Source organism: Chiloscyllium punctatum, chromosome 7, assembly GCF_047496795.1.
Source record: "Chiloscyllium punctatum isolate Juve2018m chromosome 7, sChiPun1.3, whole genome shotgun sequence".
Taxonomy (NCBI): domain Eukaryota; kingdom Metazoa; phylum Chordata; class Chondrichthyes; order Orectolobiformes; family Hemiscylliidae; genus Chiloscyllium; species Chiloscyllium punctatum.
In genome coordinates, this window is record NC_092745.1 from 88,220,571 (window position 1) to 88,233,603 (window position 13,033).

Genomic DNA, 13,033 nt, shown 5'->3' on the forward strand with positions numbered 1-13,033 from the left:
TGGAAGGTATCCTAAGGATGCTATCTCCACAAACTCCGGGCAGTGGACACTTGTAACAAAACTGCCATAAACAGAAGCATCTACTACTGATAGATTGTTGAGGGTGAGGTCAACATTTTCCCTCTTAATGGTTTCCTCATCACCAACATCTATGCAGTCTCTCTTTATAATCATAACAATGACTTCTCAATGCTGACATTAGTCAGGTACCTGGAACTGATACAAATGTGTTGTCAGAAGAGTCTAAGGAATGTCATCCACCACATTCTTAACAGTAACTATGATTCCATACCTGAAGTTTGCAACTGATGCTAAAGATTTTGTACTGGCCACATTATTTGTTTTATAGTAATCCATGAATGTTCGAGCCAAGTTGTTTCCAAGTTTCATATCTGTAGATTTGTAGTTAAAGAATTAAGACAATTATCTGGAAAAAGAAATAATTGCAATGATATTGAAGCTACAACCTTTTCAAAGTATATTATTTTCCCATTCCTCTCCAGATCAATCTTGGCACTAAACATAAGGTATGAGTAGAACTTGAATGAACTTTTAATATGGACAACTAACTGGTATCTACTGAGTTTTAAAATCTGAAATTAGATACAGGTTGAATATGACAAAAATATTACTGCAAGCAAAAATAATCCAAGTTTAAAGAAATGTTTCTTTACATATAATCCTAATGTGCATTCCTAAACATTTGTCCAAGATTTTCAACAAAAGCATAAATAGAGCAGAAAAATGTTTACCCATTTACCCATGGAATATTTGTTATTTACAATTCCTGTCATCACAAAATAAATATATAAATCTAAAAGAAAAGCTGTGCAAGTACATAAAACTTTTGTTTTTTGTATGTTTTATTGGGTTTTTGAGACTATTGAATAAAAAGATAATTATTGGACTTCAGGGAATATGTTTTGATGAATGATTACACAAATTAGGTCTGTTTTCTTCGAATTTAGAAGATTAAGGAGTGATTTGATCAGTCTTCAAGATATTAATATAAAAAGACAGGATAAATAATTAAGCTATTTTCACTGTTGGGGATTCTAACACTAGGGGGAATGTCTGAGAACTAGGACCAGATGTTTCAGGAGAATTACTAGGAAGCACTTCCACACACAAAAGATGGTAGATATTTGGAACGATATTCCATAAATGGGAATGGATGTAGGATTAGTTGTTAATTTCAAATATGAGATTGATAGATTTTTATTTAAGCAAAGGTAATAAGGGGTATGGACCAAAGGCAGGTATATAGAGTTCAGCCAGAGATCAGCCATGATCTCACTGAATGATGGAATAGACTCAAGGGGCTGAATGGCCTACTCCTGTTCTAGTATCAATGGATTTCAGAACAATGGCCAGTGAGCTTTTAGTGTCACAATTCATAATGGATATCCTAAAGTCAGAATAAGAGGAAGTATTTGAAAATCCAGAATTATTTGCAAAATAGATAGTGAGATGGGGGTACATAGGGATGAGGTGAGATTATGTATGTTAAGGATGTGTTCAAATTCATAGAGGTTGTTGGTAGGTGAATGATGAGATGTGGTAGGTGAGGAATGTCTAATGCATTGCTGAAGTTGGTAGGATATGGCATTCGTAAAGGAATCCACTAACCTTGACCATTGTTTTGAGGTAATTGAATATTTGCTATACAACACCCAAGTCCTTGAAATAGAGTTTTGGCATCAAGCCGCACAGATATGTACTTTTGACTGTATGAATGGAAAGTCATGTATCCAACCATGCTCCCCACTCCCCAATGTGAGTAGAGGATATCTTTTCTCCTCTAAATCTCTCCATCAAGACTCCATTTCAGCATGCAAAACCAACATACTGCCATGCTATTTCTCACATCAAACTCACCCTGCACAACTCTAAGCAAATGGGTTAGCCACAATGCAACTCTGCTTTTAAATGCAGGTTCATGTTGAGTAGCCATGTTTATGTGGTACCAGTAATATGTTTTGGTCAATTGCTGTTGTGTGCACCTAACCAAGATCACAATTACTCTTGGTTGAATGCAGAGTTATTATTAGAAGCAGGTAGCATGATTTTGACCAAGCAACAAGGAAGAAATGGTGATATAGGTCCAGATCAGGATAATGTGTATGGAGAGGAACTTGCAGGTTGTGGTGTCCCCTTGTGTAATCAAGGGAAAGTGTTGTCAAAGAACCTTGGTAAGTTATTACAAGGCATTTTTTTATATGGAGTATTGCAGTCATTTACTATTGAATTTCCAACCTGTTAGCTGAGTTAGCCACCACTGTTGTTTCTGGTCAATGCTAACCCCATGATGTTGACGACGGGAGATTCATTATTGATCATAATACAAAGATAGATGAATTATCTCTTGGTGTATTCTCATTGCCTGGCAACTTACGTGGCATGTGTGTTTCTTGATATTTATCCATGCAATCAGTGCAGTGAATATTATCTAGGTTTTGTGCCAAATAGACCCAAATATATGAGAAGCTGTAAATTGTACTAAACTCTGCAATCATCAACAAACATCCTCACTTCTGAGCTCATATTGGGATCCTTGATGCCACACTCAGTCACATGTTGCCTTGATATCAAGGACAGTCAGTCTCAAAGTCTCCAGAATACAGTTTTTGTCTATATTTGGAATTTGGCTATAATGAGTCTAGGAGGTGAATAAGCCTGGTAGAACCTAAATTGAGCATCACTGAGCAGAATATTGCTGAGTGAGTTGATATCAGCATTGAAAACAGCTTCCATCACTTTCCTGACAAGAGTAGACTGATTGGGTAATCAGCCAGATTAGATTTATCCTGCCCTTTGTGAACAGAACAAAACTGGGCAATTTTCTACATTATTGAGTACATGACAGAATGTATTTTGACCACTGTAAAGATTTTCAACGTTATCTGCGTAGTGGTTGGAATCTATTCCAAATACAATTCATAACAAGTCACGTACCCTGGTTTGAGTCTTGGAGCCTCCACAGGACTTGATAATAGGTCAATGAAAGTGGCAACTTGCGCATGCTCGAGGCAATCTGATGGGAAGAAGGCAGACCCTTTCAAATAGAGTGGAATAGTTTTGGGTAAAATTCAAATTCTGGCTGTAGTAAAGTTATCAGCCACTCCAACCGGTAGAATAGGAAATTGAGTAGGAGAGCCATGATGGGCCAAAGCCCCAGAGTGGTAACTCTGGATTAGCTGACCTTGTACATGCTTACCATATATCCATATATATTGGGCCTGTCTCCCCAATATAGAGGAGGCCACATTGGGTGCCTCCTCTAGCAAGAAATGCAAAACTTGCGCCCACGCCTCCCCCCTTACTTCCCTCCAAGGCCCCAAGGGATCCTTCCATATCCGCCACAAATTCACCTGCACCTCCACACACATCATTTATTGCATCCGCTGCACCCGATGTAGCCTCCTCTATATTGGGGAGACAGGCCGTCTACTTGCGGAATGTTTGAGAGAACACCTCTGGGACACCCGGACCAACCAACCCAACCACCCCATGGTTCAACACTTCAACTCCCCCTCTCACTCCACCAAGGACATGCAGGTCCTTGGATTCCTCCATCGCCAGACCATAGCAACACGACGGCTGGAGGAAGAGCACCTCATCTTCCGCCTAGGAACCCTCCAACCACAAGGGATGAACTCAGATTTCTCCAGTTTCCTTATTTCCCCTCCCCCACCTTGTCTTAGTCCCAACCCTCGAACTCAGCACCACCTTCCTAACCTGCAATCTTCTTCCTGACCTCTCCACTCCCACTCCCATCCCCACTCCGGCCTATCACCCTCACCTTAACCTCCTTCCACCTATCGCATTTCCAAAGCCCCTCCCCCAAGTTCCTCCTCCCTACCTTTTATCTAAGCCTGCTTGGCACACTTTCCTCATTCCTGAAGAAGGGCTCATGCCCGAAACATCGATTCTCCTGTTCCTTGGATGCTGCCTGACCTGCTGCACTTTTCCAGCAACACATTTTCAGCATATATCCATTGAACCCAATTAGAGCAGAATTAGGCCACACTGGAGTGAGAAATCATTGGCAAGTCTGTAGCAATAGTATAACCCATGTTGTGAATGCATATGCAGCAAAAGACACTGGTAACATGGATGAAACCAGATTGTTCCACCACTTTTTAAAAATCAAATCACTCTTTAACATTTAAAGATTAAACTGATAATAATGGAAAGCAATGCAAAGAATGTATCACTGCTGTTGTCTGAGCCAACATGAATGGCACCGAGAAGTGGACTCTTCTTGTGACTGGGAAGTTCAAGAAGCCACAGTGCTTTCCAATGACCACATGGTATGAGGCTAACAAAACCACCTAGATGACCTCTAGTAATTTTGAGGCATAGATTGTGTTAGTGCAAAAGCTGTATCAATGGAAGATTAAGAGAATTATGACCCTGATGACCTTGAAGCATCCAATGAATCCCATCCACTCAGCAAACTGTTTCCCCAGCTGAAGTTGCAAAGGGCAGCGATGCTTTGGAAATTCTTACTGCAGCACAAAAAACATTGACCATATTGATGACATAGCAGATTGTATCATACTTGTCCAAAGACAGAAAGCTAAACAAAAAAAAACAAAGATTTTCCACAGCCAATTCCCAATGTTTTTCAATGCCTTTTACTGTACAAGGTCTGACTATTGTAAGATAGGAATAAACTGGAAAAGAATGACATCTTTCATGCACTTATTTTTAATATTGATTTAGTGTGCGTTTGTAGGGAAATTGGGTTATATAAAAGCTTTATTGATTATCTCAAAGTTTAGCATACTATGAATTTCTAATGGGCCCTTTGCAATTTTAGCTTTTTTTATTGCAAGTAAAATAACTCCCCTATTGAGATTTGAAGGAACAGAAGTACTCTTCACAAGAAAAGTCTGGGGTCTCTGTTGCACCAAACGTTTTCACGTTCTGGCTGAAAAACAGCTTCTATTTCCCACTATTCTCGACCTCTCTAGGACTCAGCAAGTGACATACAGGATCCACAATTTTGACATGCCTAAAGTTGGCCAGTTTACTCTTTCTATTAAGTGGGCAGCTGGACATCAAGATGTCAATGAGACCCGGCTGCTAAAATCAATCCACATCTCCCACGTGGGAGATAAAATGCATTCTTTAATGTTTAAGCTGCAGAAGGATGGACAATAAATTTATTTATGAAGCAGAGTTAAGCTACTGTGGCTTGTAAATTACTCATCAGATGCTAACATTGGAGGTCCCTACAAGGATGAAATGGGACAAGGACATGACTTAACTCAATCTGGTCTTAGAGTTGATATCTTGTGAAAACCGTATGACCAAATTTATAGCCATAAAGCAAATGACAACAAAGAAAATGTAGAATTATTGTCCTTGTACAAGGATAATCAATTCTTCAAACTAGTTTTGCTGGCCAGCCCACTGCAGCTGTCAACTCAGCAGACATCAGATGATGCTTTGCAAGTACAACCAAGCATATCCTGGCATCAAAGTAATTTAAGTTATTTCAACCACATCTCAAATGACGGAAGTTAAAAGAAAATTTTAAGCAGCATTTTCATTATTTAGGTTTAAAATCACCAACAGGCATTTTCTTAGGGCATGAGCTATGTTGAGAATAACCTGTCATACACAGTTGTGTCCCATATCTTGGCTGAGGTAAGTACAAAAAAATGTAGATTCAGAACAACTGATCAACTGTGATATGTTAATTTCAAAATTATTTACTTCTTTACACAGAAGCCACGGAATACACTCCTTTTTGGAAACATCTCTGTTTAATAAATTTCAATTGATTAAAATTAAGAGTCAGCTTCCTAAAAGGATATTGTGGTTGTGCACCTGCTCTGCATAAGACTTGTCAAAGGGAAAAATAAATGAAAAAATGAATGTTAAATCAGCTAAATCCTTCCCTAAACATTTCTATGCAGACTGATTTCAGTCAATTCTCTTGTACATAAATGCAGATTATTAAATTCCAATTTTATTTTTCTTTTTTACATTCTTTACAAAATCTACACTTTAATGCCGTGGCATGAAAATCTTGTTCCACATAATCTCTTGGTTATAACCCAAACCACAAGCAAATTAGCATCGAGTAAATAAGATCAGAGCATTGAATGCATAGCTCTCAGACAGATAGAGAAAAAATGGGCATTGATTTGTGGGCATTGGCATCAGTACCTGTAAAAGGAGCTGTTCCATTCGGACAGCTTCATCTGAACTGTGCTAGCACAAGTATACTCATAAGTTTTAATACTAGAGCTGTACCTGGCTTTGAACTAAATAGTTGGAAGGGGAGGTTTCATGTGAGGGGGGATTTGGAAAGTTAAAGGGAAAGGAAAAGGCAATGGTTCGAGGTAGTGATGCGGGTGATAATAATCATGAGTGTGACAGGTTGCTATATCTATTATTGAGTTTATACCTTGTCAAGCAGGATCACATCCTCATAGTTTAAGAAATCAAACGTGTACTTCAATGGCAGGGCATGCAAATTAAGTATTAAATAGTTGCAGACCCTTAACAGACAAACAACAATTCATTGCTGAATTCATTACCAGTTACATTCAGGGCAATTTGATAAAGTTCTTCTCCTGGAAGGCATTTAATATACTTGGGAGAATTCAATATTTCTAACAAAAGCAATGGTGTCTTTTTTCCATACGTTCTCCCTTCATAAAAAATTACCATGAATCTGATCCGACAAAAAAATGCCTTCAGGACCAGGATTCCACTTATCAGCTCAAATATCCAGTGCTATGGTGAATAAACATAAAGGGTAACATCATCATCTTGAAATCTTCTAATGACACCAGTCACCTTGGCCTGTAAATGTACTACCTCCATCATGGTCATTCTTCAATCAACTCTCTGTCTCAGGCTCAGCTCATGCCCTTGGATAGCAGTATTTACAACCAATCTGTCTGACATAAACACTGTTCTCTCTTGAGAGGGAAATTAATCTCTCCCTGCATCACATTTCACACTGCAATTTGGCATTCTGCTTCTATCTATTTGGTACACATGATCAAGTGCATCTATGCTTCCCAGTACATTATCAGAACTGTTTATTGTGCATTGGATTATTTGTCATATAAAACCAATTTAAATACAAACAGCCAATTGCATTCATATTTTAATAGGAATCACAGAAAAAAGGAAAATGAAAAACAAAACAGTAATTCAGAGGAAAGGTTTTCCCCAGAGTTTGACATTATAAACAAGAATTTTAACTCATTTTATTTGGCAAAACCAGAATCAAAATCCAAGTGGTGCACCTCTTGCTTGTATCCCATTCTGTAACACGTTTATTGCTCCTGCTTTCTTGTGTGGTTGAGTTGTGCACAAGACTCAGAAAGGCGCCTCAGAAATATATGCAGGAATTAAGCATCTACTTCATGGTTTTCTGAAGTTACCCTGCTCAATTAACCTTGGTGGGCACTCAACAAAGTCTTCAAAGAGGAATAAAAACCTGAGAATGCTTGAAATACTCAGAAAGCTTGGTCGCATCCATATCGGAGAAATTTACATTTTCGATCAGGAGCTTTTCTTCAGAGCTGAGCCTCAAGGGAAAAGTCTGGCAACATCAGCCAAAAGCAGACCATTACATTTTATTTCTATACTGATGATTCTAGTTCTACCTCATCACCACTTTTCTTGACTCCTCCACTGTTTATCCTACCTCCAATATTCGATGAGGAGAAATTTCTTCCAATTAATATTGGGAAGCCATTATTTTTAGTCCTTACTCAAAACTCTGTTTCTTAACTGACTCCATTTCTTCTCAGGGCAGATGTCAGTAACTAAACTTTTCACAAACTTGCTGTCACGTTTGACCCCAGTGATAGTTTCCAAGTAAGTGTTTACACTATCATTTAGCCATGTTAGCCACCTATTTCCATCGTTGTCACCCACCTTTCACTCCCGCCTCAGTTTATCTGTTACTGAAACATGCCTTTGTTACCTCTAGGCATACTGTTTCAATACACTTGCAGTCAGCCTCATACATCTACCCTCTGTAAACTGGAGGCCATTTACAATTCTGCTGCCAATGCTCTAACTTGCAGTAAATCCCATTCATGAGTCACGCCTGTGCTCAACGACTGAGATTGGCTCAAAATGAAGCAGGATGTTCGTTTTAAGATTCTCGTCCTTGATACCTCCATGGCAATGTCTTCTCCCTAGCTCCTTAACAGAGGGCACTGCTTAGAAGTGACTGAAGAGGCTTCTGGGAAGAGTCATCTCAGTCACTGAGAGAACTTTAAGGGCTGGTGTCAGTGAATGATGTAAGGGCATCCAACAGAGGGCACTGCTGAGAAGCGACTGAGGGGGATTCTGGGAGGGGTCTTCTCAGTCATGGCCCAGGAGTGAATAAAACAAAGGCAAGCTAAAGCAGGGTAGCCATTTTCAGAAGGGATGTTCTATGATTGAAGTGCTGCTGGAGATTGAAGTGTAGGCTTAAGTGAATGTTTAAGGAGTAAGGTGAGGAGGGAAATTAGCAGTGAGGTAAGGTATTCAGAGGAGGAGTGAACTACTCCAGCTGCTGAAGGTACAAGGGTAAAGGTGAAGTAGAAGGAAGTTGAACTGTGAAGTCACAGACAGCAGGTAAGTGAGTGGCTGGTGATTGGTGAGTAGTTTTCTCATCCCTCTTAGGGCTGAATTGCCTTCTCCTGTGCCTATTTTCGATGTTTCTATGTTAACCCCTTCCAAGCCCGAAGATATTCTGCATTATCTTGAACACACTCAATTTTAATTGCTCCACCAATGGTAGCCTTGCCTTCAGTTCTTTGGATTTGCTGCTCTGCAATTCTCTCTCAACACTTCTTCACCTCTCTACTTCTTTAAAATACTTCAAACTTTTCACATTGATTAAGATATTGCTCATTTGATTGAACATGGCCCTTTGTTGTTAAGTATCACCTTCTGCAATAGAATGTTCCTGTGAAGCAATTGGGGATTTTTCATTACTTTGAAGACATTTTAAAGATATTAACTTCTGCTGTTGAAAAGCAACATGGATATTATTTATTGTAATCTGAATCATGGAAAATTCAGTAATGTTTATAATTGTAAACTATAAAATGCTTGAATCTTACCAAGCCATTGCCTTATCATGGCATCAAAAATGACAAAATTCTCCAACACTCTTGTAAATTGTGATAGCCTTCTAATGAACACTGGTTGGACCATTCCATACTAAGAATACATAGAACCCTGTGACCATATAAAATCATGTTTTACTCTTGTGTGCAGTCATCATCCTCATAAACGCTATGTGGGAAGATAACCAAGGTTGAAGATCATCTGCAGGAGGTGTAGAGCTCTCCTATTGCCTGTTCCACTGATCGCCTCAAAAAAGTACAAGTATGAGGAATGTTTCCTATTTATACTGTGGGGTGTGATGTAATATACATTTGGTAATCGATAATTCAGTGATACCCAACTTGCCTTTACTCCATCTATGTGGCCCCTCTTTCTGCATATGAGTTTACCTCATGGGGGAATGTCATAGCTGTGCTAAGACGTTCTCACAATTCGGGAGGAAGTTGGAATGTTAAAATCTGTGGGACTCTGACACTCATTGGAACAAGTCCAGAACAGAAGCCTGTTGATAGAAGTCAAGAATAGATTCATAAAGTCATTCCGGTTCCAGAAACAGTGATTGAAATTTCAAATTTTTTAGGCCAGAACCTTCTCAATCCTAGCTTCCCCGTTGACCCTGGTGACATATCTACCATATAATCCTCAATGTAATGTATCCTTGGTGCATTGTGAGCAGAAAACTAGAAATTCAGAGCTGCAACACATGAAGTCATATTACAGTGTTTGTAAATATTCTCCTATTTGATTCAGTAGTAAGGAGGGGTAGGGAAAGTCCAAATAATATGAGAACATTAAAGGGATTTATATTGGAATGGAAACAGTTCCCTACCACATATGCTGCCAAAGAAAGTGACTTAACCCTGATTATTAACTAAAACTATGTCAAAACTGTACAGTATTAGTCATGGCTCAGTTAGTAGCATTCTTGCCTCTTGGATGGAAGGTTGTCAGTGCAACTCCAAAGACTTAAGCACAAAAATCTAGACTAACACTCCAATGTAATATTGAGGGTGCATGTGCTGTCAGTGATGATGTATTTTGCATAAGGAATTAAAATAAGGCCCTGTCTACTTTTTAAGGTTGATGTTATTATATATTTCTATATTCGCAAAGTATAGCAGACCAAATATTGAAAAAAATGATGTTGACCCCCAACGAAGTAATGGAAAAGCACTTGACCAACAAGCCAGCATTAGTATTTAGTTTTCCTTCATTTCACTGATGCACTGTTTTCCCTGAAGTATCAGAAGCTGAGGGGTGACCTCATAGTGGTTTATAAAATCATGAGGGGCATGGATAGGATAATTAGACAAAGTCTTTTCCCAAGAGTGGTGGAGTCCAGAACTAGAGGGCATAGATTTTGGGTGAGAGGAGAAATATATACAACGGATCTAAGGGGCAACTTTTTCACATAGAGGGTGGTGTGTGTATGGAATGAGCTACCAGAGGAAGTGGTGGAGGCCAGTACAATTGCAACTTTTAAAAGGCATCTGGATGGGTATATGAATAAGAAGGATTTGGAGGGATATGAGCCAAGATGCATTGCTAATCATCTTGCAAAGTATCACAACATTTGGAACAACTTTTGCAGATTCGAAGCATTCAAATGTCACCCAACTTTTTAAGAAAGATGCAAGGGAAAAATCAGAACTATACATCATTAACCTTGTATCAGTTTTAGAGAAAGTGCTTGAAGTTATCATAAAAGGTATGTTAAATCAGACAGTTGAATAGAAATGATTTGATTGGGCAAATTCAGAATGGATATGTGATTGAAAAACTGTGTTTGATGAACTTGGGGATGTTACTAAGAAAACTTATGAAGGAGAATTTAGATATTCAGAAGGCTTTTCTCAAGCTCCCCTCATCTGAGAATGGTTCGCAAAATTAAAGCATATGGTAATGCACATAGGAGGTAATGCATAGGCATGGATTAAGGATTGCCCAATAGACAGAAAATAGAGAGTAGGAATAAATGGGTTATTTTCATGTTATCAGTTTCTAGTGGGGTGCCTTTAGGATCAGTACTTGGGCCCCAGCTGTTCACTATATAATATATATATATATTTATATATATCAGAGCATAGAATTAGTTATTGAACAAGAATATGACAAATCAGATATGTGGAAAAATGTGAGGTTATTCACTTTAGTAAGAAAAACAGATGCACAGATTATTTTTTAAATGGTCCAATTACAAACTGTTTTAGCCATGAATCCTGATTTCCCAGTAGGGGAACCTGTTTCTTGACTCAGCAGCACAAGGCAAGCACACACCAGAAGCAGCTGTGAAGGTTTTGATCAGTTATATGGAAGGCCTCCAATGATATCATCGAGAGGTTACAGTCCAGAGCATTGTTCCCCTCAGAGTGCTTTTACCACTTGACAACTGTTTGCTAGAAAGGCACCTCTCCTGTCCAGCATATCACTCACCTTCCCTGCCACTATTAATCAATCTAACAGAAGCAGGAGCAGCATCAGCAGCCTCCTTAAATATTAGGCCCCTTAACAGGACAGAGAGGATGGACCTTGAGAGTCAGTTGCAAAGAGATGAGTCTCTCAACAGGGAATCTACTTATAGATGTTCAGCTCCCTTAACCTGTCTAAATAATAATACCTCAGGTTCTCACAGTAATTTGCTATTGTGGTCCTCATTTTCCTGGAATAAAGCCTCCTTCTTAGTGGACTAAATGAGCATTCTATGTCAATATGGAGACAAGGTTCCATTCCCACATTGAGGAAAAACTCATTGTACTGTGTGGAATTACTACAGTGCTGATTAGAATAGATTTCAAATACATCTAACAACTCAACACTGGGCATCCACGGGGTGCTCTGGGCCACCATTAACAGCAGAATATTATAACCTGTACACTCATGACTTGGCATATTCTCTACTCAGCCACAGCCTGATTAAATAAAGAGTGCAGGAGAGAATGCAGAGAGCAGCACCAGGCTAACCTAAAAGTGAGGTCAACCTGGTGAAACTACAACTGGACTACTTGTTTGCTGAGCAGCATAGGAAGCATGCAATAGAGCTAAGCTATCCCATCATCAATGGACCTTGTTTGTGTGTTGCATAGAGCCATTTGCCGAATCCATCAGGAAGGATGCGAGCCTGAGAGGGGTGACTATTCCTGGCAGCGGGGGCCTGCAGGTTAAGGCCTCCCTGTACATGGATGACGTCGCTGTTTTCTGCTCGGATCCGCTGTCCGTGCACAGACTCGTGTGCATCTGCGACCAGTTCGAACGGGCCTCGGGGGCCAAGGTAAACTGAGGCAAGAGCGAGGCCATGCTCTTCGGGAACTGGGCCGACCAATCCTCTATCCCCTTCACCGTCAGGACTGACCACCTGAAGGTGCTGAGTATTTGGTTCGGGGGGGCTGGGGCGTGCGCCAAGACCTGGGAGGAGTGGATCAGGAAGATGAGACAGAAACTAGGCAGATGGGGGCAACGGTCGCTCTCCATCGCGGGAAAAAACCTGGTCATCAGGTGTGAGGTACTCTCAGTATTGCTATATGTGGCACAGGTCTGGCCTATCCCCAGGACCTGTGCCGCCGCAGTCACCCAGGCCATCTTCCAATTCATTTGGAGATCAAAGATGGACCGGGTCCGAAGAGACTCTATGTACAAAGACCGGTGCAATGGGGGAAAAAACACGCCCAATGCCACCCTCACCCTGATGGCCACCTTTGTGTGTGGCTGCATCAAGCTGTGCGTGGATCCCCGGTACGCAAACACCAAGTGTCACTACGTACTGAGGTTCTACCTGTCCCCGGTGTTGCGAAGGATGGGCCTGGCCTCGCTGCCGCGGAACGCTCCGAGTAGTTGGACCGTTCCGTATCACCTGTCCATCGTGGAGAAATTTATGAGGAAAAACACCTTTGACCACAAGTCCATCAGGAAGTGGTCAGCACGTAGCGTCCTTGAG

At 40.2% G+C, this 13,033-nt stretch overlaps 1 protein-coding gene across 1 annotated transcript in view; it reads right to left on the reverse strand.

The window, feature by feature from the left end:
- Positions 1 to 13,033, reverse strand: part of agbl4 (AGBL carboxypeptidase 4) — an 855,821-nt gene that overhangs the window by 22,590 nt on the left and 820,198 nt on the right. The window contains exon 12 of the mRNA XM_072574259.1: positions 293 to 392. Coding sequence (XP_072430360.1) covers positions 293 to 392 — 100 coding nt within the window. The remainder of the gene's footprint in view (positions 1 to 292; positions 393 to 13,033) is intronic.